The sequence below is a fragment of the Podarcis tiliguerta genome (assembly GCF_965153285.1).
Source record: "Podarcis tiliguerta genome assembly, chromosome: 8".
Taxonomy (NCBI): Eukaryota; Metazoa; Chordata; class Lepidosauria; order Squamata; family Lacertidae; genus Podarcis; species Podarcis tiliguerta.
The window spans coordinates 58322073-58349278 of NC_139541.1; the positions used below are offsets into that span (position 1 = coordinate 58322073).

At 45.7% G+C, this 27206-nt stretch overlaps 1 protein-coding gene across 2 annotated transcripts; it reads left to right on the top strand.

Moving 5' to 3' along the window:
• The first annotated feature begins 1659 nt into the window (after window positions 1-1659).
• On the top strand, window positions 1660-26072 carry LOC310683385 (gap junction beta-3 protein-like). Of its 2 annotated transcripts, XR_014514391.1 has the most exons (3): window positions 5624-6108; window positions 19156-24066; window positions 24442-26072. XR_014514391.1 is itself a non-coding variant. In XM_083453280.1 (2 exons), exon 2 carries the CDS (start codon window positions 19187-19189, stop codon window positions 19988-19990), a length of 804 nt encoding a protein of 267 aa, XP_083309406.1. In that variant the 5' UTR covers window positions 1660-1738; window positions 19156-19186; the 3' UTR covers window positions 19991-21587. The 2 variants fall into 2 exon arrangements, 1 of the variants encoding a protein (XP_083309406.1); XM_083453280.1 differs by lacking the exons at window positions 5624-6108; window positions 24442-26072 and adding an exon at window positions 1660-1738 and having other exon boundaries at window positions 19156-21587.
• The last annotated feature ends 1134 nt before the right edge of the window (window positions 26073-27206 follow it).

The window sequence follows — 27206 nt, forward strand, 5'->3', positions numbered from 1 at the left end:
CCATGAGCCCCACGCTGCAATTATGTGCATATATAAAGTATAAATTTGCAGGTAGGGGAGCAATCGTCTGCACAGGAGGTTGGTACTAAGCAAGCTGGTATAAGTTAAGACAGCAAAATGTTGCACCAGATCTAAACCCTCTCTCTCTCTGGTCCTCCCTCTGCCATGCCCCCATCAGGGGCGTTCCAAGGGGGGGCGGGCGGCAGTCCACCCCGGGTACCATTCCAAGTGGGGGTGAAAAAATGCCGGGCCCCAATCAGCAGCACCCCCCGGGACAAATGCCAGGCCCCTTGGGACATGTGCCGCTCTGGGTACTGGAGCACATTGCTTCACCTCTGGCCCCCATAACATCCCTTTTTTGAAACTTACACTGTCCTTGGCTCATCCACCTTTAGCTCAGCAGGCTGAGCCAGGATGAGCAAGTTATACAGTGGTACCTTGGGTTACAGACGCTTCAGGTTACAAACGCTTCAGGTTACGAACTCCACTAACCCGGAAGTAGTACCTCAGGTTAAGAACTTTGCCCCAGGATGAGATCAGAAATCGTGCGCCGGTGGTGTGGTGGCAGTGGGAGGCCCCATTAGCTAAAGTGGTACCTCAGGTTAAGAATGGTTTCAGGTTAAGAACGGACCTCCAGAACAAATTAAGTTCGTAACCTGAGGTACCACTGTACTGGTGTATTTCTGGCTGAGCCAAGGCTGGGGTGCCGCCTGAGCCCTTCAAGCAGAGGACTGTCATCTGTGAAAGTAGAAAACATGGCTGGCATCATAAAACCTGGTTGTATGCCACAAACAGAATAGGTGACGGGACCATTGAAATGGAGATAGTTTGGGTGGGAATAGGATGAGCTCTCTCATTGACACCATGGCTAGACCTTTCCCCTCAGGCACTGGGTTGCCAGCCAATCAGGGTGGGGTGGGGAACTGGTGGGGCTTGCATCCTATTGGCAGAAACCACCGTGATGGCTATGCATGATAATGCAGCTAACGTTTGAAAATCAAGCTCTTCTTAAAACTGAGGACCAGGAGATGATAAAAGATAGAAGCATAGCAAGGCGGTCCATTGTAGCTCAGTATTATCAACAATGACTGGCAGTGCTTCTCCAGGATTTCAGACAAGGGTCTCTCCCAGCCTTACCTAGTGCTGCCAGGGATTGAAACGGGGACCTTCTGCATGCAAAACATGTCCTCCACCACTCAGCCTAAGCCCAGGCCCATCCTTGAAGACTCAGAATTCATCCCGGAAAAACAATGTTGTTAAAATCCTGCCTAGCATTAAGAACTAAGGGTGTGTTCAACTTTGGCTCACTTGGAGAAGCCAATAACTGGCAGTACAGGCAGAATGAACACACGCCCTTCTTGCCTCAAAGGCGAGAGGATGAGAAGGAAGAAGAAAAGACATGGTCTTCATCCCACGCTCCACTGTGGAACAAACAGGCTGGGCTGGGCCACAAAGGGAACAGGCATCCTTAATTAAGCACTCTTTAATTAAGGAAAGAATTCTAGCATCAACTGAAACTTGGGACTGTTAGTTGAGTTGTCCTCTACCACCTCTCTCAGGGAGGCAAGGTGGTGGTGACTCACAAGGAGAATAAACTTTTGCCAGAGTGACTGAAATTCAGCCAAATTTGTTTTGTTTTGTTTTGTTTTGTTGAAAGAAAGAAAGAAAGAAAGAAAGAAAGAAAGAAAGAAAGAAAGAAAGAAAGAAAGAAAGAAAACTCAGTGGCAAGTAGGGATAAGTAAGAAATTAAATTCAGTCCACAATTAAAGGTGAACCTACCAGATCTGTACTTTCTGAAACAAGACGTGTAATATAGTCATCCTTCCAAATTAGCATTTCTCTGAAATTTGCCTTGCAGTTCTCTAGCCAAGCAGTGTGTACAAAAATGCATATACTGGGGTAGTGTGTGCATAAGAATGTATATAGCAATGAGGATTGGAGACAGAAATGCATTACCCTGGGGAAATTTGCATTGCAAAATTTGTAGTTTAGGCAAAATCAGATACCAAAAGAATGTACCTGTTAGGAGAAATTCTCTATAAAATGCTGGCAAATTTTCATGACGCCTTTAAAAAATGATTCTCAAACTAATGTGGAAATGTGGAGAACTGAACTTGAGGCTGGAACTTGAGAAACAAAGAGAAGCTGAAATTGTCGGATTTGTCTATCGCTAGAGACAATTAAAAAATGTTTTAAAATGACATATTTTCAAAATTCTAATGGGAAATATGAATTTTTCAAATGCAGTTTTTGAGTATCACTTTTAAAATAAGACTCTCACCCTTATCAAGCAAGACTTGCCTTTATGTAGGAGGAGTCTTCCACTAGGGATAGAGAGGTTCAATTTAAAGGTGAACATCCCAAATTAGCACTTTCCAACCAAAACACATCCATCCATTGAAATTTTTGCTCTTCTCTGAATTTTGTAATGTACTACTCTGGCCAAGTAATTTGTAGCAAACTATCATATGCTAGGCTAAATGCATATATTCGTGAAATAGCATATAAAAATGCATTATATAAGAGGAAAGTATGTTCAGAAATGTATATATTAGTCCAAACTGCTACAAATGCATGTTTATTGGGAGAAATTCACACTAAAATGAGGATGAATTTTCATGAGGATTATTTTAACTAAAATGTACAAATTGCTACAGATATATGGAAAACTGAATTTAAGATTGGAAATATGAGATACTGAGAGAGCCAAAATTGGCAGATCCCTCCATTCCTACCTTCCACACATTGTGGGTGTAGATGCAGATTATGAATCTTTCTGAATTAACTGGCTGGCTGCACATTCCGACACAGGTGAGGAGTTTTTGTTTCTTGATTTGATTCATACCCCACCTTTGGCAGCTCCCCAAGACCAGCTGGCAAAAAGTTAAGTGTTACAATAAAAACACACAAATGGAGCTGGATGCCTTGGTACAGCAGGGTGGGGGGGGAGCAACCAAAGTTCATGGCGAAGGCAAAGCAAAATGTCATAAAACAGTGAGTATGTTTTTGGGTTCTTCATAACATTCTTCCAGGTAGATATCAAATAAGACTGAACAAGGAAGGGGAAAAGTTGACTGATGTTGAAACTATAGAATCTTGCCTTCCCCAACCTGGTGCCCTCCACATGTTCTGGACTATGAAGCACATCATCCTTGACCACTGGCTGTGTTGGTTGAAGCTGATGAAGTCCAAAGCATATTGAATGTACCAGGTTGGGGGAGGCTGATTTAAACACAGGTGTAAGATGGAATGTGGGAGGGGATAGCAGATTTGAACAATTAGACTCAAGTATGATCTGTTTCAACAATTTATATACTGTTTAACAACTCAGTCTCTAGGCTGTGTTCAGTAAGGTTTAAAAGCTACAATAAAATTAAGTTAAAAGTAACCAGAAAACCAGCTCAGCTAAGTACTATGCAAGTTTCAAGTTGCATCTGCCTCAAAGGTTGCTGTGACCAAGAAACATACAAATGTTAATTTTTTGAAAATTTAAAATCCAGATGTTACTGGAGACAGCCCCACCCTTAGGCAAAATACAGTTTCCTTGGTACGTGCAAAGGAGAAGGAAAGAGAAGCTGAACAGTTTTTACATTAACAAAGCAAGAGGTTAATTTTTAAAAATAAGGCAAACCAAACTGAGTAGCATTATCTAGTAGTTGAAGGGAACGTGGCCTTAAAAACAACAACCAAATAACAGCAGCAGCAACAGCAGCAAACCAAAGCATCACAATATAAAAGATGCAGGTAAGTAGCTGTGTTGGTCTGACACAGTCGAAATAAATTAAAAAATTGCCCAGTGGCACCTTAATATAAAAGATGGTTGTCGGCATTTGCAGACACTGCTTATTAGATGTGATTGGTTCCCCAGTACCAAAGTGAGATTGGGCCATCAACTTTAGCTGATTAATTGATTTCAATAATTGCTGAAAATATCAGGATATATATGCAATGCAAAAGTTCCCAGCCCCTGTTGAAGTATGTATATAAAAACTGGAGGTATCTTTGAGGAGGTCTTTCCTCAGGGCAGTTTATGGTGCCTTTGGTGCCGCTCATGCAGGTATGCGTCTGCTCAACATTTAATTGGAATTTACCATTTCGGTGGAAAATCCGATTTACAAAAAAACGGTAAATTTGGATTAAATTGGGGATCATATGGGACAGTAGTTTGATTAGGATAATGCCGTGTGGATGCTGTGGAAACCTCACATGGATGAATAGCTGTCAGAGCTGGCTCCTGGTCCCAGCTCACAGAGGACCAACGCTAGCCGGTAGTAATGTAACAAAGTCTTTATTGAAGTATAGTTTCCATTTCCAAGCCTCAGCGCCCCAGCTCTACGTCTAGGGTCTAGACCGGCGAAGCTCCATCTGAATCCCCGCCCCCTGTACACCAGTTTAAGACTCTAGCCTTACTCCACCTCTTCCGTCTCTCCTTTCTCCTCTGGGTCCTGCTACCCCCCGGGGTCCCTTCCTTCCTGGATTCCTCCGACGCAGACGTGGACCCCCCTGACTCCTCCCTCTCTCTTCGGCGGGCTTTAGGACCTGGCTCCCTATCCGGGCTGCCAACTGCTGCACCCTCCTGTACATTTGAACTTGGCGCGCGCGCGCAGCCTTCCACCTTCCTCTCGACCGTTTCCTCGCTCTCCGATGGAGGCGTGGCCACTCCTGCCTCATGTCCTCCCGCTGCCCGCGCGCTGCCTGATCCCGATGCCTGGGACTCCTCCCCTCTACTGCACTCTGGTGTGGACGCTGGTCCGGATTTCCAACTGCTGCTCTCTGAGTCCCCCCTGGCCCCTTCTTCCTGGGGTGTCCCCCTCGGCACCCCCCTTGCCCTGACCATGGGGGCCTCTTTCTGTGAATCTTCCGATTCACTGGAAAGACTCAGAGACCTCGGACCGCTGTCATCGCTGACATTTCCTTCGGACTCCTCCCCCTCGCTCTCTATTTCCTCCCTCTCCTGTGCCTCTGCTCCTGAACCCCTGACAATAGCACTAAGCCCACCATAGACTACCATAGAAATTGCACTTGGACTGTTCGGAAAATATCTAATTGTGATTTACAGAAATATTGCAAGCCTGCTTTGGAGTTCCCTTGATCTCTTTTTCAGCCTAAGGTAGGGATGGGCAACCAAATGCAGCCTTCCAAGCCTATCCAGCCACCAGGAGCCTCACCACGCCCCCTAGTGCCCTGCTTCGCACCCTCCTTGAACGCAAAATGTGTCCTTGAACTGTGATAATGTCTCTTGCTTCCATGGGTGGAGGATAGAGAGGGGTGTGAGAGTGTGGAAATGAGCCTACTGTACAGAGGGAAAATTTGCCTGCATTGCTCCACCCACATTCACCTCTGGCAACACCGACTCATGACATGTGGGGCCCCCCAAAAGGAATTGCAGCCTTTGAGCTGAAAACTGTTCCCCACCCCTTGAGCATAGGGGTGGACCAGGACCTCCAAAGCACCTTCTGTAGCTGTGTGGTTGTTCCCTCTCCTTCATTGTCTCCTGTGCTTTGGGTCTTTGTTGGTTAGAGTTCCTAGAAAAATATTGTGTATACCCTGATGGTGCAATCTCAATACTAAGACAAAAAAAGAAAAGAATTGGCAGCTATGCTAATCTGTTCCCTCCCACATTCCATCATGATCTTCAAAGAGCAGCTGCCCTCGCACCTAGTCTGCAACTTGCCCTAACAGGCTTGTTTGACATACACCAGCTTTAGAGAGTGTGGCATCCCAAAGGAAAGGGGGGAAAGGAAAGGGGTACTGTGTGTGCTAGGCTGTCCCACACCGCCTCTGGGTCCCGTATGCACTTTTGCAGCCCCATCAGCTGCAGAAAACCGGCTGAGCCGAAGCCTCTCTCTCTGCCACCCCCTTCACAACTCAGAAAGGATTCCTTTCTTCTTGCACAACCCAAGAGGCACCACACCCTTATTGCTCACACAAAAATAAGGCAGCTCCTTACAGTGCAATGAGCCCGGCTTTTTTGGCGCTTCCCTATGCAGGACGGGGAGAAAGTTTTATGGCATAAACCCTAAAGGTACAGGGTCTTGCCTCCAGGGAGACTTCCCAGCTTTTCTCTGGCCGAAGTTGGCAAGGGAGATCAAGGGAGATTCTGAGTTGGTAAGTAGAATTTAACTTTATACCAGTGGATCGAGGAAGTGGCACAGATTATTCTGAGTGAATAGCATCTGAACGAGGCGTTTTCGTTGCTCTGGCTCCAATAACACCGTGGTTGTTAGATCTGCCTAGAAGAAATCTTCCAGACGGTTTGCCCAAGAACAAATCAAACCTTGTTGGCAATTCTTATTTAAAAGGAAAGGCTTTTTTAAAATGTCTGTTATAAAGAAAGTGCCTACTACACCCTCTTATGCTTTTCTGTAAGTGGCTTGACGCACCTTAGAGACTGTTGGGGCTGAGAATCTGAACTCTAAAGCGGGGGGGGGCAGGGAGGTCTTTAGGACTTAAAAAAAGAAAGCATCTTTGTGGGGGGTGGAAGGCTGACAGTTCTTTAATGGGGGCATGATCATTTGAAAGCACCTTTGGCTTCAGTAGGAAAAAGCTGGGCATGTGTTCAATCCTTCTGATACGAGAGAGTGCGCAAGAAAGAAAAGACTTCACGATCTAAGAAATAAATGCAATTGTATGCACAGTTTTTGGAAGCAAGTCTCACTGCAGTCAACAGAATTCAGCCCCATGTAAAGGATCTGTCCATTTTTAAAGTTACTGTTAGTGCGTGCTTCATGCTAGCTGCATTTTCAAGCGAAGCGTGACCGTGTGGGGCCCCGATTCAGTGTGTGGCCTGTAGGCAGGGCTTAATCCTTTTCTCCATGCACCAGTCTGCAGTCCACCCACCCACCCCCAGATGACACTGCCCCCTAAGGAGATGCTTACTTCATATTTACACATTGATATTAGTGTCTCTAGGATTTGCGCCCTAAGGAGTAGATCACAGGTAGAGTTTCAGACCCGTCTTTGCTTACAAAGGAGGCTTGTGGTGAGAACCACTTAGGTCGGGGTCCCCAAACTAGCATCTGTGGGCACTGTGGTGCCCTTGGGCATCTGCCTTAGTGCCCGCCTCCTGGCTCTCCCTGGTGTTATTATTACTGCTGTTGTTAGTAAAAATAACTTTTAAATGAGGTGTTTGGCTTTTGGGGATTGCCGTTTGTGAGGGCTGACTGGCTATTTTGCCTGTATCTTATTTGTTAAGGGTTGTTTGGGTATCTCGGAGGGTTTTCCTCTGAGAAATGGGCATTTTGTGGTGCTCATGATAGCTTTCCAAATGTGTCCTCAGGCCCCCCAAAAGATTAGAGACCCCGATATAGGGGATGGGTTGAAAATAAAAGGCACTGGTGAAGCTATCAAATGGCCCTTTGGCGTTCCCCAGAAGGCTAGGCCTTTGAAATAAAAGGGCCTTAATAAAGTTCTAAGAGATGGAGGGTTTGAAACAAAAGACATCTGTTAACCCTGGGGGATTCCGACATTACTGAGGGGAAGGATGGGTGAGATTATGAGGAAGTCTATTATCACCAGATGTTTAGGAAAGGTAGAATGACAGAGGGCTGGGTCAGGCCTGCAGCAGAGAGACGTGTCATGGCTGAGGCGGCACTAAGGACAGGTGTTTGAATGGCGACTTTTCAAAGTGTTGGCCCTAGAAAAGGGATGGGGGGCAAGTGGGTTTTGCTATAGGCAGCACTGGAACACAGGGAGCTGCCATATACCAAGTCAGATAACTGGTCCATCTAGCTCAATACTCTCTACACTGGCTGGCAGCCACTCTCCAGGGTTTTGGACAGGGAGTCTTTCCCAGCCCTACCTCTTATAGGCAGTGCTGGAACACAGGAACACAAAAGGTGCCTTATATAGAGTTAGCTCATTTGCCCATCTAGCTCAATATTGATTACACTGACTGGCAGCAGCTCTTCAGGGTCTCTCTCACTCCTACCTGGAGATACCAGGGATTGAATCTGGGACCTTTGGCATGTATAGCACATGCTCTACCATTGAGCCACAGCCCTTTCCATATAGCTCAGTTGTCCAAGGTTTCAGGCAGGAGTCTTTCCCAGCCCTACCTAGAGATGTTGGCAATTGGGCCTTCTGCACACAAAGCACATCATGTACTGCTAAGCTGTGTGTTTGTGTTTGTTCACAAGGCTTGACTAGTGTGCCTGTTCACACATGCAACTCATCCTGTGATGTGGCAGCCAACAGGTGATGAGTGCACACAGGGGAACCAGCTACAATTTACTTTCGCAGTTGGTATCAGTTACAGCCCCTGACTTTAAGCCTTAATCCCAAACTTGTTCAACATTAGCAATTTGAGAAAGGCACTCTGTGCATGCTCAAAGGCATTCTCTTAAGAACATAAGAAGAACCTGTTGCAGCAGGCCAATAGCCCATCCAGCCCAGCATCCCCCTCTCACAGTGACCAACCAGATGCCTTTGGGAAACCCAAAAGCAGGGCCCAAGCACAAGAGCACTCTTCCTTCCTATGGTTTCCAGCAACTGGTTTTCAGAAGCATTCCTGCCTCTGAACATGAAGGCAGAGCACAGCCATCCTGGCTAGTAGCCATCAATAGCCCTCTCCTCCTCCATGAATTTGCCCAGTCCTCCATTCAAGTTGCTGGCACATCACTGCCTCCAGTGGGAGCGAGTTCCATAGTCTAACTATCTGCTACGTGAAGAAGCGTTTTCTGTCATCTGCCCTGAATCTTCCAACACTCAACTTCACTGAATGTCCATGAGTTCCAGTGTTGTGAAAGAGGAAGAAAAACTTTTGTCTATCCCCTTTCTCCATGTCACGCATAATTTTATACATTTCTACCATCACTCGCCTCTTCTTTATTATTTCACACAAGCAGGGGCTATGAGCCATAACCCTTTGAGAATAAAAATTGGGATTAGACCAAAGGTCCCTCAAAGATCTCCCAGTTCAATATCCTGTTCTCAAGAGGGGCTTGCTAGATATCTCCAGGAATTGCACCAGCAGGCAAGATCTGGTATCCAAAGGTAGTCTTCTTCTACCTCTGGAGGTTCCATCTATGGATCACTGCTTACAGCTTTTAATGGACCTATTCTTTATAAAACTTCTTCTTCCTCCTCTTCCTCTTCTGCTTCTTCTTTTTGTAAGCCATCAGAACAAGCATTGTTCCAAATACTTCCCTTGCATGTGTGTGTGTGTGCTTTTAATTCTTCAGCAAATATTGAGAAAAGAAAGGGCATTCTAAAACTATCAAATAAGGCCCGTGTGTCCAGGGCATCATACTTACCAGCTCTGCTCTTGCCCTAGTGGAGAGTATTCTTGCCTGGCTGGAATTTGTCCATGAGAAGTGATAATGTCTCTTGCCCGTTTGAAGGGGGGGGTATTGTGCCGAAACCTCTGGCATACCCTCCAATATTATTCAGGAAAAAATATAGGGGCATCCTAAGGCATCCTAAGGAAAAGTGGGACATTCCGGGATCAAATCAGAAACCAGGATAGCTTCTCTAAATCAGGGACGTCCATGGAAAATAGGGACACAGTCTGTTCTAGTTTTACAAAGGTAAAAGCTGCATAACTGCCCTGCACACTTACCTTTGGCCCCATGCACCTCTGCCATGCAGCACCTAGAAGGTTGCCCACTAGGTAATGTGGCCTTTGGATTGAAAAAGATTCCCTACTGCTGTAATAAGCATGAAAAGATGGGGAGGCTGTTGACAGTGTGCCTGACAGCTGTTCATCAGTTTTGTTTTAAAGTATTTTTTAGGAAGGAATTCTAAAAGGCCCTCAGAAAGAGGCAGAAAAGTTGAAGCCTTTTTCCACAGGGGAGGAAAAGTTTGAAGAAACTAGAGGACATGTTTTGGCACTAATCAAAACTAATGGCTGTGATCACATCCTGTGACAATGAGTTCCATAAGTTAATTAGGTGATGCATGAAAACTTCCTACAGCCAAGCAATCAGCATCATTTGGTGAAAGGGGATGGTGCAAAGGATGTTTGTCTCATGATCCAATCATTAATTTGCCCCTGTTCTGTTGCCCATGGCTGGCCTGGCTTGCTCACAGTCACCTGAAGAGATTTCATATTTAAATTCAGCTCCTGCCTGGCTGTAGGCCCACTCCAGTTTGGCTTAGGAGCCAAGCTCTTAGCTGCAAGCAAGTAGCACATTGGACCATGTCCAGATGGCTCTCACCACTACAACGTATGGAAGTAGGCTCATGACTTGAGTTATCAATTTTGAAAACAAGAGCAATTAATTTCCTTTATATTGTGTCAAGCCCAAGAAATACAGAAAAAGTGATTATTATAAATGGTATCCAACCAAGTCCTACTTAGAGTAGACCTATTGACATTAATGTTCCTTAGTCAGTCATGGTCATTAAGTTCAAGGGGTTTACTCTGAGCAAAACTAGGATTGGCTGCAACCCTAAATTTGTATACTGTATTTATTTTTCCCCACGTTGTGTGTGTGTATGTGTTTGAAAAGCTTTTAATACTGCCCCAGAACAACAAAGCAAGCTAAGGGTAACCAACGTGGTGCCCTCCTCATGTTGCTAGAGCCCAACTCCCATCATCTAGTGGCTGGGGATGATGTGAGTTGTAGTCCAGCAAAATCTGGAGGGTACCATGTTTGCTTCCCCTGAAGTGATCCGTGAACTGAGAAGGTCTGGGTTCAAGTCTCACCCCAGTCATGCATTCATCAGGTGTCTTTTAAGCCAGCTCCTTTCTCCCTCAGCTTCAGTTGCCCATCTGTGCTAAATTAGGTCTATCCTTAAATCAAAGAGTGGGGCTAGGCCCATAGCCCTCCAAACGTTACTGGACTCCAACTCCCATCAACCCCACTCAATATGGTCAATAATAAAACATTAAGGGATCTGGAATGTTCCACACCATCTGAAGGGCCACGGGGGGGGGGGGCAGCTCCCTTCTTTAAAGAGCAGTTGAAAAAGTCACTGGCATAATTATTGTAAGCCTGCATTACTCAGTTGTAAACTGGGTATGTTTTTAATGTTTGTGCAGCACCTAGGTATGTGGATGATTTATAAAGCTATTGGTGTTAATATAATCAAAGATATATTGAAGAATACTCAGAAAATGATAAATCAGTGCAAAGAATTGTGATTAATCATTTGAGGAAGAGTGAGGGTGATTTGTCTTGGCTTTGGGGACTATGGGGTTGAACTGAGTCCCGTTGGTTACCTTTATCTATTTATAAAACATTCTAATTGCAAATTACTCTTGCAAAACTGTAACAGACCTGCTAGCTGGGTAGACTGCTATACAGTGGTACCTCGGGTTAAGTACTTAATTCATTCCAGAGGTCCGTTCTTAGCCTGAAACTGCTCTTAACCTGAAGCACCTCTTTAGCAAATGGGGCCTCCTGCTGCTGCCGCACCGCCGGAGCACAATTTCTGTTCTCATCCTGAAGCAAAGTTCTTAACCTGAAGCACTATTTCTGGATTAGTGGAGTCTGTAACCTGAAGTGTATGTAACCTGAAGCGTATGTAACTTGAGGTAGCACTGTAGTTTCAGTTCCTGTCACATGGGAAAGAGGGGGCTGAGAGGGGCAGAGCTTCCCTGAATCTTTAGAACAAGCCTCTGTAGTGGGTCTGCAATCAGGTCTCAATTCCATCACTGTTTCCACTAGGCCAGACTTGTTGCTGAGTGCTAGGGCATCTGCTTTCATGCAGAAGGTCTACAGGGAATGTCCTCAAACTAAACCACGGGGAGACACTGCCAATCAGTGCAGACAGCAATGAGCTGCTAGATGGACCAACAGCTGACTCAGTACAAGGAAGTTTCCCCTGCTTCTAAGCCTATGAAATTTAGGGCTACCATACGTCCAGATTTTCCCAGACATTACCAGGATTTCAAAGGCGGAATTAACATCCGGGGGAAATTTCCAAAAGGTGACGCTTTGTTCTGGATCTTAGACAAGTCAATCAAAAAAATCGCTTTTTGGAAAGCTCAACAACTTTCAGGGTATCCTGGTTTTTACTTTTTGAAATATGGTGGCCCTAAGTTACTAGTCTGCTAAGAGTCAAATAGCCTGCTCTCTTTCTCTCCTTTGCAGCTAGCATGGGAGCACAGTCGCCTGGTGAAGGAGGGACAGAGCACTCTGTCCCTGGCATCAACCTGCTCGCTCGCCTGCATGAAATTCCTGATCACCTATGGCGGCCAGGCATAGCTGCCCTTCCCAAACAGTGGGACGTGGTTAGCCAAATAGACATGGTTTGCAGATGGGTCCCCGGTGCTCCAGCAGTTAAGAGGTTAATGCCCCCCCCCTTCAGCCCTGAAGGTTAGATTATCAGCTCACCTGCAGTGCACTCGCTCACCAGCTAACTCCCATTTAAGTACTGCCTGGAATGCAGGAGCCAAAAGCACAGTAATGATGAACAAACCTGTTTGCTCTGGGCAGGTTTTTGTGAGACCAGAAAACATGTCACATGCATCCTGTTAAAGAAGCAGCTCTTTTTGAGCCCTCCCCCTCCCCAGTCAAGATTTGAGGTGCAAGGTAATGATGGAGCAGCCTGATGCAAAAGAGGAGAGCGCTCTAGATGAGGGAATTCCAGGAGATGTAGCTCTGCATGCAAGTTGCACCTGCTGGAATGCCTTCAGCTACATTGCTATTAAAGGTGGAGGCACCCATGTCCCACCCTAGGGGGTGCTGGGAGTTACTAAGCCTGTCTGTTTGCTTAGTTGCAGCAGTGCACTTAAGATTAAGCTATAAGCAGGGTCGCCGTTGCTTTACTAGCCCTGCTCCTGTGTTGTTAACAAAAACCTGAGATAACAGAAACTGAGCAGTTGAAGTTTCCCACAACATCTATTCGCAGGCCAGGAAAAGCTTGACCTCATCCCATGTCTGCATGTGCTGTTAAAAGCAAAGGGGAAGGGTACTTTTAAACATTGGCTGCCCTCAACTATGAGGCATTCCAAATACAGTGGTACCTCGGGTTACATACGCTTCAGGTTACTTACGTTTCAGGTTACAGGCTCCCCTAACCCAGAAATAGTGCTTCAGGTTAAGAACTTTGCTTCAGGAAGAGAACAGAAATTGTGCTCCGGCGACGCGGTGGCAGCAGGAGGCCCCATTAGCTAAAGTGGTGCTTCAGGTTAAGAACAGTTTCAGGTTACGTACGGACCTCCGGAACGAATTAAGTACTTAACCAGAGGTACCACTGTATTACTGTTTTAAGACACAAGTATTAAGCTAGGCAGAGGAATGGCAGAAACCAAATAAAAGTGAGAGTCTGCAGTATCAATGGATGGTAGGGTTGCCAACTTTTTCCACTGCCCCTGCTCCTCTGCCGGCATCAGCAACTGGATCAGCAAACTATGCTAGTAGATGACTGTATTTCAAAAAGCAACAAACCCAGTGCCCTCTAATGTTTGTGGCTACTAAGTTCCTGACTATTGGCCGTGTTTGCTGGGGCTCATGCGAGTTGTAGTAAGATGAATAAATAAATGTTGCAGGCATGGCATTGGGGAAGCCTGCTGTAAAAATATTCTCCGTTGTTTTGTCCAGATCAAGGTGCTATTTAAGGCTTAGAACCTTTGTTTTTCTGGTCATTTGGCAACCATACTGGACAAATGTCAGTGCTTCTCTGGAATTCAATCTAAGCAAGGCTTAAGCCCATTAAATGAGTCAGCGAGCAAAAGAAGAAGACTTCAGTGACCTTGTTTATATCTGTTTGTTTGGGTGGAAGTTGGTTACATTATTTTGCATGCAAACATTTCAGACCCAATGAGTAATGGTTATATAGTATTTGACAATACCTTAGCTGTTAATAAATTCTTGAGATTATATATTGGACAACTTCCAAAATCAAAACACTCAGGCAATGAAGGTAACCTTTAAAACAACCAACTGTTTGCTTTTGCTGGAATATATACACCAAGGATGTAAATATGTCCTGACTATAGGGTAGCCAGATGCAACAGAGGAGTGGGGCTGCTGTGTCTTTAATAGGTGTATAAAGACATTCAGAAAGTGTTTCTTCTCCTGCAAATTAAAAGTGCCCTCCTCCACAGAACTATTAAAGGTCCAGTGGCCCTTTCAACTTTTGCATCTGACCACCTGGCACAAACAAATCTAGAAGGCGATGCTTTTCCAATAGTGAAAGCTTTGACCATTCAGTTTCTGTGTCCAGTTGCTGTTAAAGGCACAGGAGCAGAGAGCCATCTTGGAATCACATAATGGAAATTGGTTAACATCCAGAGAACACTTTAGTCTCATCCAACCCCCTGCAATTCAGGAATCTCGCTGTTGCCATCTATCTGACATACCTTGGAAGAAGCCCATTGCTTACATTATTTTGGTATCCCAGGTAGAAGTCAAGCAAAACGGCAATTTACAACTTATGGGTGCCCCATTTAAGATAATTGTGCCTGCAGTGATGTGTCATAAGCAAGCCGACTTGATTTTACAAGTTAGCAAATCAAACTCCAGCAGTTGTGTAAATACCATTACTTAATCAGATGTACAAGTGGCTTCCTTTAAACACACCTTTGCAAGTCATAGCACCCCAAAAAGCCTGAAACACCAAATTAAATGCCACACTTAAGCTTGATGCAGTAGCCACAATTATTTTTTAACCAATACCTTTGCACAGTATTTGTGCATGTTATCTGCTTTTAACATGCACTTGCAATATTAACAGAAGCAAAAAGAATTACAGCAAAGTTAGACACCCACGTTTTATTTCATGTGCCCATAAAAAGGCCCACTTTTCAGATCTCACAGCATGTTATTATACAGAAATTGTGCACTAATCTAATGAAGCAAGCTTTTACATATTTTACTAAAAGATCAGGATTCTTGCTGCCTTAGTCTTCGAAAAGGTTTTCAGTCAACTAAATGTGGTGTCCATAACGCCAAAGAAGACCCTTCAAATAACACAAACAAAATTCTTCCTGTCATCTTCTCTACCATTCTGATCCTGTCCTTCAGGAATAACTGCTCTGATCTCGTTCTCTAGTCTCGCTGGATCGGCAGCCCAGCCCATGTGTTCTACATTACAGAAGACACTCCATTCCTCCTGATGCCAGACAGTTGCCACATCCAGTTGGCACCTCTCACCTTTGCACAGGAAATGCCTGCAAGAACTAAGAAACTCAGGGTCACCTATTTATTGAGAGGGCATGTGTTGTAGGCAGCCACCCTTCTCCTTGTCTTTCAAGAACGAACCACCAAGACATAACCTTCCATTTACCTGTGCATTTAACCTGTGTGATATTTCAGATGCAAATGACAGCTCATGGGGGGAATGTTACGTAATTATTGGGATTGCAGCAGATAGGGGGCTACCCACTTCTTCCCTTGCTGCTGCCCAGACAAAAGTCCCTCCTTTGAAAATTCTGGCATGTGCTAATTTATCACATTTAGAAATCATGAACATAATATAAAGAGAAATGCAGTTCCATGGGCCTGTTGCCCAGGTAAGGACTGTTAAAATCCTTTTATATTTAATCTGATCTTGTACAAATACCATACAAATAGAGAACTGCTTCAAATAGAGGATTGGCCACTGTAAAAGCAGAGCAAACAGACACCCTAATTGCAGGGAAAACACCCAAATTTCCCTATTCTCAATATAGGCATAAAATTGACTACTTTAGTTTCAAAATATGTATTTAAATGCATACGTTGATATGGTTAAGCTTGCCTTGACTTCTTGATAGGCCTTTGGCTGTGGTAAGTTTCTTGAGATTGGGGGACTGGGAGCCTCTCGGTTATGAAAAACATGGCAAAGCAGGATCTGATTTTGCAGTGCGTAGGGAAAATGGCCATTCCCCAAACGAAATGTCTTTTTTTCTCCTTATTAAAAGCATATGTTGGCAGGGCTTTCCCTACCCACATGTTTACTTTAACGAATGTCTGCACGTTGTTTGCCACGACTGGCCTTGCTGTTATATAATAATAGACATATAAAATTGCAATGCAATAACACAATGTTTTAAAATGAAAAGTAGAAATGCGCTTGACAAAAAAAAGCAAGTACACAACCCAAAGGACAAGTATCTAACTAGGGGTGGGGGAAGAATTTTGATTCAGTTCACATTTATTTAACTTATAATTTAATGAATAAATTTATATCCTACTCTTCCTCCCAAAGGATCCCGGAGTAACAGGCAAACATATACCGTGGTACCTCGGGTTACATACATTTCAGGTTACATACGCTTCAGGTTATAGACTCCGTTAACCCAGAAATAGTACTTCGGGTTAAGAACTTTGCTTCAGGATGAGAACAGAAATTGTGCTCCGGTAGCGTGGCAGCAGCGGGAGGCCCCATTAGCTAAAGTGGTGCTTCAGGTTAAGAACAGTTTCAGGTTAAGAACGGACCTCCGGAACCTGCCTGACTCACTTTCTGAAACAATAAGTATTCCAAAGCACAGTCATTCTTTGAAATTCCCACTTCTCCGAATTTGCGTTGAAATTCCCCAGCTAAGTAATGTGTGTAAAAATGCATCTATTAAGGTAAAGTGTTCATTAAAATACTTGTACAGTTTGTGGAAACAGCACCTTATTAGGATAAATTGTTTTGCAAAAGTGTGTACATTAGGAGAAATTTGCGCTGAAATTCTGATGGATTTTCATAAGGACCTTTTAAAAATGCAAACTGACCTGGAAATATGGAGGACTGAACTTAAGATGGGAAAAGTGAGAAACTGAGAGCAGCCGAAAGTGACAGGTTCTCCCATCCCTACATTTACCCCCCCCCCCATGGAATCTCAATGGAAAAAAAAGCCAGGGAACTAAGAGTTAAAAGGAAAGCTATTCCACCACTCTGGTGTGTTCCTTCCAGAGGGTAAAAAGCTAAGTGGGTGGATTGTGCACACCACTAGGGATGAAAGGGAAAGACTGGTTAGACAGCTGACTAAAATCTAATTAGGTTGCTTAAGGAAGAGCTACTGCTGTCCTGGAAAAACCTGACCTAGATGGAATGAGGGATGCATTTCGGATGCCCTTAACAGCAACCCCAATGCTTGCATTCTGCCACTGTATATGAGATTCTGACAATTCAGAGGGAGCAAAACAAACAAGCTGGCTCACACCAAATCAGGCTATCTCGCTCAGTAGCATCCATGCTGACTGGCAGCAGCTCTCCAGGGTTTCAGAGAGAAAACTCTCCCAGCGCTACCTGCAGATGCCAAGGATTGAACCTAGGATCTTTTGCATGGGCTCTGCCTCTGAGCTACCACCCTTCCTCAAGCAATTACTCTGCCTTACACTGAGTCAGACCATCGGCAATATCGCCAACACTTGACTGGCAGGGGCTCTCCAGGCAGGGGACATTCTCTGCCTAAATGTCCCCACCTGGAGATGTCTCTGATTGAACCCAAGACCTAGTGCTTACAAAGCACATGTTCTGTCACTGAGCTATGGGCCTTTCCAAGCACCCAAGAAGTGCTAGGTCTGAATTTAAGAGGTCATTATTTGGCTGTGAGATTCTAATTCATGTCCATGGTACTTCATGGGAGTTGCATCTCGGTGGCTTGTGAATCCCAGACTGAGCACCAGGTGCTAAATTCAAAACAGGGTGTGTCAAGCCAAAACCCTTGCTCCTACTCACCTATTTTCTGATTATGTCCTTGGCCTGTAAGTTAATTATTCTAAGGAAGTGCCAAGAAGCTACTGAGACTGTGAGTAAGCTAGAATTAATCAACTAAGAATTGTTGTTGCTTGTCTGCCAGCCTAGATTAATAAATCTTGTGACATCAACACTTTCAGAAAGAGTAAATCTGTGTGCTTAATAAAGAGGCCTAGATAAATCCAGATTGTGCTATTCACCTCTTCATGAGCAATCCGTGAGAATTGCTGACAAATTTGACCCAAAACAGAATTTGGGTCAAAATCTAGCATTCCTCCAAAACAGAAAAGTGTTCCAGAACTTTAGGTGAAATAAAGGAAATATTATACTTTGCAAAGTTCTGAGACTATAAAACCCACAACAGTTCAGTTCAGCCGAACGTGCATGAGCGTTTGTGAAACCTTGGAGGACTACAGAATCCATGATGCATTGTAACCCTAGAAGTGTAATTGTGGGGAATACTCTTCCATCCAATTAAAACCAGCCCCACACACTGTCCGAGCATAACCATTCCGGTGACCTCCTCAATCTCCAGATACGTATCGCAGTAGTCTAATCTGGAGTGTTGGGCAGTTCTGCAGTGTGTTTTATGGTTGAAATATTTTACTTTGAAATAAGTTACTTTGGGCTTTGTCAGTAGGTGGTATAAAATTGAATGGCTGGGCAGATGGAAAGTCTAATAGGTCTACTCCCTGTGCAATTGAAGATATGGCAAGGTAAAGACAGATGGAGCAAAAAGCAGCATCTCACCAGTGAGAAAGTGTCTTCATTGTTTAGACCAGAAAGCAAATTCAGCCCAAAGACATCTATAAGGGACTAGGAGTATCACCAACCTTCTCTCTGGCCCACTGATGGAAGGAGACTTCCTCTGTTAGTCCCCTTGTAATAAATGCCCTTCCCTAGCCAGACAGCCTGCAGGTCCCAGAGCTGGCCCTACCCTTAGGCAGTGTGAGGCAGATGCCTCAGGCAGTAGATACTGAGAGGCAGGGAGTAGCAGCAAGCAAGAGGAGGACAGATCTGTGTGGGCCGCATGGTCAGCCTGTCGTCTTCCCATTACCAGTGTTGAAAAAAGACCAAAGTGAAAGTTGGATTGGTTGGCATGCAAATAATGCAGGGATGAGTAACCTTTTTCAGCCTGAGGGCCAATTTCCTTTCAGGGGGGCACATTTGGCAGGGCCAGTGGCAAAAGTAAAAGTAGGTGAAGCAACAAATGTCAATGTTTGCTTTGTACAGTAGTCTAGCTTCTACACACACACCTCACCATCCTCCATCCAGGAGAGCAAAAGGTATGATCTTGGACACATTCCAGCCAGGAAAAAACAATCAAGGAGGATGAGAAGCAGAGCTGGTGAGGGTCATGGCCTGGGTGAGGCACAGATAGAAAGGGCTCCTGGCCCTCAGGTTCCCCAACACTGGTGTAATAGAAGGAGGAGCCATCTTATCCCTCACCTCAGAGAGCCAGCTCTGGCAGGTCCCCCGAATGTTTGAATAACCAGCCAGCTGCTGGTTACAAATGTATGGGGCGCCATCTTGAAGTGTTGAAATAATATATTTTTTTACGCACAGTTTCCTTTTTCTCTCTTTCCTCCCTTCCAGGCTCAAGTGACCTCCACAGACTTCCGTCACCATGGACTGGAAGACCCTACAGGGCCTGCTGAGCGGGGTGAACAAATACTCCACCGCTTTTGGGCGCATCTGGCTCTCCGTTGTCTTTGTCTTCCGAGTCCTGGTTTATGTGGTGGCTGCTGAGCGAGTGTGGGGGGATGAGCAGAAGGAGTTTGATTGCAACCACCGTCAGCCCGGATGCACCAACGTCTGCTTTGACCACTACTTCCCCATCTCCCACACCCGGCTGTGGGCCCTGCAGCTTATCTTTGTCACCTGCCCTTCGCTGCTGGTTATAATGCATGTGGCCTACCGCGAGGAAAGGGAGAGGAAAAACCGGTTAAAGAATGGAGAGAACTGCCCCAAACTCTACAGCGACACTGGCAAGAAACATGGTGGCCTCTGGTGGACTTATGTTCTCACCCTCTTCTTCAAGTTGGCTATCGAGATCGTCTTCCTCTACCTCCTGCATAGGATATGGGAGAGCTTTGACATGCCCAAGCTGGTCAAGTGCGATCTGAAGCCTTGCCCCAATGTAGTGGACTGCTACATCGCTCGGCCAACGGAGAAGAAGATTTTCACCTACTTCATGGTTGGGGCGTCTGCCTTCTGCATCGTCCTCATTGTCTGCGAGATTGTCTACCTCATCTGCAAGCGGGTGTTCCGCTCGATACAGAAGTGCCAGAAGAAGAAGAGGTCGCTCACCTACAGCAAGGCATCCACCTGCCAGTGCCATGCAAGACTGGACCAACCGCATTATGGGAAAGGGAAGCACACACAGGTGGAGGCGCTCAGAGCCTCCGCACCTAACCTGACTTTGATCTGAGGCGGCGTGAAAGGACAGATCCAAAATGGCCGGCTGCCATTTGGATTATTTCATTGCAACACACAAGTGGCTTTTGAGGAACATGGGGCAAGGAAGGGTGATTTGAAACAGAAGTCTTCCTTCTACATTGTGTGGCCACCAAAGTTTTCCACAAAGGGGAAGCACCGTCATGTTTTGTTGAGGCCTAAAGGCAAAGCCTCCTGGCCTGTTTACATGTTTTTACTAAACTGAAGACGCATGGTCAAAGCACGCACAACACAAGATGTTGACTTGTACAATCCCTGGAAGAAGTTGCAGCCCTTTAGATCCTAACATCTGCTCTTTCTCAGAAGAGATGATAATATGGGCAGTTGGCTAAGAGAGCCACATATGTGAAACATCTGTTATGGTCTTCAGAAAACTCCTAGCAACTAATGACTTATAGCTCTGATTCTTTCCTCTGACTCATTAAAATGTTTATAGAGTGTTGCAGAATCAATGAAGGGGCGGGGGGGGGGGACTGTTTAGTTAATGCTGCCCAAAAACAAATGATGAGAAGGAAAGGTTGGTTTCAGCTCAACCTTTTCACCTAAATTTCACCTAAAGAAAATTCAAAGTTAATTTGGAGGTTTCACTTCAGGCCGAATAACTAAGCAATTTCAAGGAAAGCCAAGAAAAAACTCAAGTTTGGGGGAGGCGTTTGCACCGTCTATAGGTGTGTTTACATGACCAAAGGGGCACAGCCTTAGATATCTCTGTATAGTAGCTTTTTCCAGTCTGCTGCATTCCAGGTGTTGTTCAATTCCCAGCCCCAAACACAATGGCCAATAATCAGGGATGGTGGGAGTTGTTGTTCAAGAACATCTGAAAAGCACCAGTTTTGGCAAAGCCTGCTGTAGGGGTTAGCCAAGAACAAATGCTTTCATGATGCCCTGTTTACACCAGCCTCCTCAACCCTAGTGTCTCCAGATGCTGAGAGACTACAGCTCTCAACACCCCTGGTCATTGGCCATATTTCCCAGGCCTAATGGGTGAGGAGGACACATGATTGGGGAAAACTGGTTACACACTCCTTACCAGACCTTTCCCCAAAGGAAGGAATGTGCCCAGTGAAGTTCTGTGAGAATAATACAAGGACTCGGGTGCTTTCCAGAGAGGAAGCCATCTTCCTTCCTGGACCAGACTGAGGCACCCTGCAAAGAAGGCTTTATTCTGGTAGCAGTTCAACTTCCCCTGAAATCCTGCCTAACATGACATTCCAAATTGGTTTGAGGGTTCTACTTTGATGGAAACCTCTGAGAACTTTCGTCGGAAGCCAAAGAGAGTTGCAATATGCCTCATTGGTGGGGTGGACAGTTTGCTTAAGGCCTGAAGCTTCAACCAGATTAGGTTGAAAGCAAATTTCTAAATGACATTGGAGGTTTCCCCATATGCAAAAGAAACCATATAAGGGATTCTGAGGGTGTTGATGAACTAGAGCCGTTTCTCAGGTGGGCTTCCTATCTTTTTTGTAAGAGTTCTGTACTGCTTGGCAAATATAAGGTGATCATTTATGCACTACCCAAAAAAAAAGAGGACGAAAGAATGGAGTGCTTTACATAAAATTTGCACATGTTAATATGTGTATATGTGTGTGTGTGTGTGTGTGTGTGTGTAAAGGCACATTTGTAAGTAAGTGTTATACTTCAAGTAGATATGCAATACATCCCACAGATGTGGGGAAGACCATGACCAGGTAGCCTGTATGTTCCTGCTCAGCCTCCTGTCCAGGTACTGACTGTTGATGGACAATTTCAAGACCCCTCCTGCTCTCCCATCTTAGAGGTCTTTAAATTTAAACCAGACAACCCTTTAAACAGAGAGTGTCCTCTGGAAAGTAGGGCACATGGCCACCCTTATTTGGCAACATCTCACAGTGGGAGTTGTAGCACACTGGAGAGTTGTTTAGCTGAAGCAACTGTTTATGTGAACAGGGTGTGAGGCAGAACTGACCTCATTCAACAAGCTGTGCAGGTTTGACATGGCGCTCTGGAGGGGCAAGGCCTTTGCAAGGGAGAAAGAGGGGGCCACCATTATAGAAAAGCACCCAACAATTAGGAGTTCTCATTTCCCTCAGTAAAAAGCTATCCTGCAGCACAATCCTGAGCATGTTTACTTAGAAGGGAAGATTGCTGAGTTCAGTGGGGCAACGTTAGAACTGCTGGCTTGGACTGTGAGCTGGAAAATGCCTACTTCAAAAATCTCTTGTCCACCACAAGGAATCTTCCTTTCTCTCTCAGCCTCAGGCTTATGTCTGCAAAATACCTGGCAGGTGGGACTTCGGGGCCAAACAACATTACTCAGCTAATGCATATGAAGTTCTTTAATAAAAAGGAAGAGTCAGGTGAACATTTGCTCCAGTGCAAAGAGTTATTCTGACCCATGGGGGTCTTTCAGCATCGGGTGAATTCAACATCCTTCGCCGTACCATCCTTGGGAACCCAACCTAAGGTTCTCAGGCTCAGTGAGAGCAACGCCCCACCTAACTCAGTATTTCCTAGACTGACTGGAAGTGGCTGTCCATGGTTTCAGGCAAGGTGCTCTCCCAGGCCTACCCAGAGATGCCAGGTATTGAACCTGGGACCCTCTGCGTGCAAATCTGATGCTCCGACACTGAGCTATGGTCCTTCTGTAGATTTTTACCAGGATTTGCCAAGTTTGGACCTGCAGCCTTGCCTGTGCGTGCAAAATAGCCACACCATGGAGAAATCATCCTTCTCAGCAGGAGGTAGGATGGGCATGCAAAATTGCTTGGGTGCCATCCTACAAGCTGCTGCGGGTTGCCCCATCTAACAATTTACTTGTGGAACAGGAGCTATCCTGACAAAATGACTTTCCACAGGGAGCTGACTCCTGCTGAGTCAGACTATTAGTCCAATTAGCCAAATGCTGTATGACTGACTGAAGGTTTCCAAAGATTGCAGGTAGCGATATTTCCCAGGCCTATTAAATGAGATCATTGTGCTGGAGACACCCTGAGATCTTGCGCATGCAAAGCACGCACTCTGCTTCTTGTGGCAGAGTTGTGGCTGTCCCTCAAAGAGAGAGCCCCAGGGCTCTGGTGTGTCTGTCCTGGGATGGTCTTTAGACAACCCTGGTTTATTAGCGCCATGCTTTGACCATCCACACCTGTTGGCCAGTTGATCATGACAAGAGCAAAGAAATTAAGCCAGTGCACTTAATTGTCAGAAATCAAAGATTATTACGGTTCCAGGACAAAACAAAGCTGAAAAGCATTTTAATGCTGAACAATTGCCTCCATGGCAATCAAGCGCATCAGCATCCAGATATTTCTGGTGTAGCTTGACAGCTTCTCTTATGAATTCAACAAATTTCTCTGTGAGACCTTTCTTGTGGGGGACCTTTAATGAGGGCAGTCTTTTAAAAAAAAATAAAATACTCCCACAATATTCACAATGGGGTAGGAAACTAGAATTCAGCAGGATAACACAGGAACTAATGGAGGAAAAGAAGAAGTAATAATTTCACTCACAGTTCTGAGTGCAGCTCAGATCTGAAACCTGCCATCCTCAGTAGACTAAATTCAATCAAAAAGAGACATTTTGCAGCAGCAGAAACAACGACAAAAGTTAGAAAAGGGGGATTGAGCTGCTTCCATTGCAGATGGTGAGAAATGATTGGAGAATTTCTCCACCCTCCAAGATTTTTCAGTGGAACTTTCCCTCCAATTCTTCTGCTGGCAAGTAGGGCAGAGAACTTCAGAAGTCCCTTTTTCACTCAGCTCTAGGCCCCAGGGTCAGCAGATGGGGAAGGAGGGGAGGGATCCTGCAACTTTAATTGCTATGTAGAAGAGGAAATATCAACAGGTGTTTCTTCCCATTAAAGGTGCAGGAGCTGTGAGCCGTTTGTATCTGGCCACCTCAGTAGACTTCGATGGAGGGGATTTAAGCAAGGGAAGGTTTTCATACCACTCACATCCAGTGATGGGGAGAAAGCTTCACCTGCAACATTTCTGCAAATTTCGCTGCTGTTATAGGTTCCACCACAACCAAGAAGAAAAGCAAGTGATTTTTATTCTCTGTTGCCCTGCAAATAGGGTAAGGTAAAGGTAAAGGTACCCCTGCCCGTACGGGCCAGTCTTGACAGATTCTAGGGTTGTGCGCCCATCTCACTCAAAGAGGCCAAGGGCCAGCGCTGTCCGAAGACACTTCCGGGTCACGTGGCCAGCGTGACATCGCTGCTCTGGCGAGCCAGAGCCACACACGGAAACGCCGTTTACCTTCCCGCTAGTAAGCGGTCCCTATTTATCTACTTGCACCCGGGAGTGCTTTCGAACTGCTAGGTTGGCAGGAGCTGGGACCGAACAACGGGAGCGCACCCCGCCGCGGGGATTCGAACCGCCGACCTTTCGATCGGCAAGCCCTAGGCACTGAGGCTTTAACCCACAGCACCACCCACGTCCCTGCAAATAGGGTAGGCAGCTGCAAAAGAGGACAGTGTTCCTGTACTCTTAATTTCTATGTATAAAGGGGACTTCAGCAAGCGTAGTATCTCATGCCAGGCACATCAGCTGATAGTACCTCAGGAAGGTACAGGAGCCCAGTCCTCTGAAAACATGAGTTCCCATTCCAGGTATATGGGAGGGAAGGAGAACTGGCCACAAACCTGAAAATCAGAAAAAAAAGCTATTTGCTGCCTTTCAGCAGTAAATTAACCAGGTGCCAGGCTCTTATCTTTTGCTAATCTTGGCTGGGAGGTCAAGAGAGTGGCATGCTTATCGCTCTTTTGTCCAGGAAGTTATTTCTCTTTTCTGCTTTGAGCGAGTTCACTGGCAACCGAAAACAAAGAAAGCGTTGAGTGACAAGAGTCAGCTCTTCAAAGGAGAGGGCTTGACTTAAAAGGAGGCTGGGACTTCTCCCCGAAGGGGGTAAAAGTAACAACCATAAATCAATAGTGTTCAGCAAACATGTAATACAAAAAGGGGAGTGGAAGCCGGGACGGAAAACCTCATGGATGGGACAACCAGAGCAGCCTTTGCAAGATTTGCAAAGGAGATCTCCCTTGCAGAGAGATACGGCTTGAGAATCAGAGCTGGGGGAGAAACTGGGTCTATTGCAGAGGCTGCAAGAGCACCACACTAGGTGACAGTGAAGCAGGCAAGAGAAGAGGGATTCAGGTAATACAACAGGCTCAAGGTAAATGTGTTCAGATGGAGCAGGCTTAAAAGATGGCAGGGAGATAGAGATGCAGTCCAGCTGTTCTAGGCCTTTTTTCAAGTTTGCTTTGTGTCAGGAACCCTTTCCTCATCAGTCTGTATCCTGGGGAATCGCCATGCGCCTGCCACTTCAGCTCTCTGCACATTGCAGGGCAGTCTGGCTTCACACTCAGGTGGGTGATGGTCAGTGGCTAGCCCTGCAGAGCTCCACTACCAAGTGCTCCATTACAGGCGAAGACTGGTTGTGATGAGCATGCCATTTTTCATAGGAACGTAGCTAACGTTCTCAATTCGCAATGTGAAAATCCCCAGTGCAGTGGTTTAGAGTGCAGGGAGATCTGGGCTTAAATTCCCACTCAGCCATGAAGCTGCACAACCTTGGGACAAGCACTCCCCTCCTGTCTGGGCACAACTGGCTGTTTATCAGGAAAAAAATGGGACCACTGTCTTACTTACATCACCCAGGACAACTTAGAGGAAGAAGGATGGACTATAAGCTTGACCTGGAAACAGGAGGGAAGTGCTACAGACAAATCAAGAATTTGCGGGAATTCTTCCAGGGCAGAAAGAGCCCAAACAGGCTTTAAGTGCCACTTCTTCCTTAATACTTCCCGTTCCAAGGGAAATCAGGAGGTCATGTTGTTACTTGTTCCACAGCATCTGCAGCACAGACAGACCATTCTGGCCTTGCCCAGCATCCTGAGGGAAAGTCCCATTAGGGGCCCCTACACAGGACCAACCAACCAGACTGGTATTTCGCAAGACTCAGCTCCTTTCTTGCTCAGAGCCAAGCATATCAGTTCCTTTAAGTCACTGAACAAATATTTTATTTGCCTAACGAACTGTGTAATGCGAAAGGTCAAATAAATGTTACTTTGTTTATACAGACACATGCTGATTTCCTTACTTACAGATGATGGGGAGAGTATGGAGAGGGGAGAGGCAGAGCAGAAGGAATGGGGCAAAGCAAAAAGATGAGAAAGGAATAGGGGAGATCCTGGAGTCTTACGTTCAAACTGCGGTTACCTGCAGTGGTCTGTTGAGCTATGGCATTCGGAATGTCAGCCATGAGGACTAGTGGTGTTCTGAAAACTGGAGCAAGCTTTTGAAGTCCTGGGGACCTGAAGAAGAGTCATGCTGGATCAGATGAGCTCCAGCATGTGGCCTGCTGGATGGATACCTTTACGGAGCCCATCAGCAGGGTGCAAAAGTAACAGCCCACTGCTGTCATTATTCCTCACCAGTTGTGATTCAGAGGCAGGCTGCCTCCATTTTCTGAGCCACTGACAAATCCCTGACTTTCCAAATGCAAGGTGGTTCTTTTAAAATGAGATTCAGCGTGACTGAGAAGATTAAAGATTTTATTCTAAACAGCAAGCATTATATACATTACCAAGCAAGCACTTCGATCTGCCACTTGGAAGCCCTCAAAAAGTGGCAAGGCGACTTCCCCAGGTAGCCTTAGGTTTGCACGGCCCTGCAATCGATCAGTCCGTGCATGAGCTTCTCAGAAACTATTCCCAACACCATCTGATTTATAGATAGATAACCTGTTAACCTACATGGCTTGCTCGACTGGCTACATGCAGATTATTCATTAGCCACCTCTCCCAGTGTGTCTAACATCAAAGAAGGTGAAGGTACCCAGGGCTACCACTTCCTTCCACAGATTAGGGCATTAAAGGCTCCTAACAAGAAATAGAGGGACGCGGGTGGCGCTGTGGGTTAAAACACAGAGCCTAGGACTTGCCCATCAGAAGGTCGGCGGTTCGAATCCCCGCGGTGGGGTGAGCTCCCGTTGCTCGGTCCCTGCTCCTGCCCACCTAGCAGTTCGAAAGCACGTCAAAGTGCAAGTAGATAAATAGGTACCGCTCTGGCGGGAAGGTAAATGGCATTTCCGTGCGCTGCTCTGGTTCACCAGAAGCGGCTTAGTCATGCTGGCCACATGACCCGGAAGCTGTACGCCGGGTCCCTCGGCCAATAAAGCAAGATGAGCGCCGCAACACCAGAGTCGGTCACGAC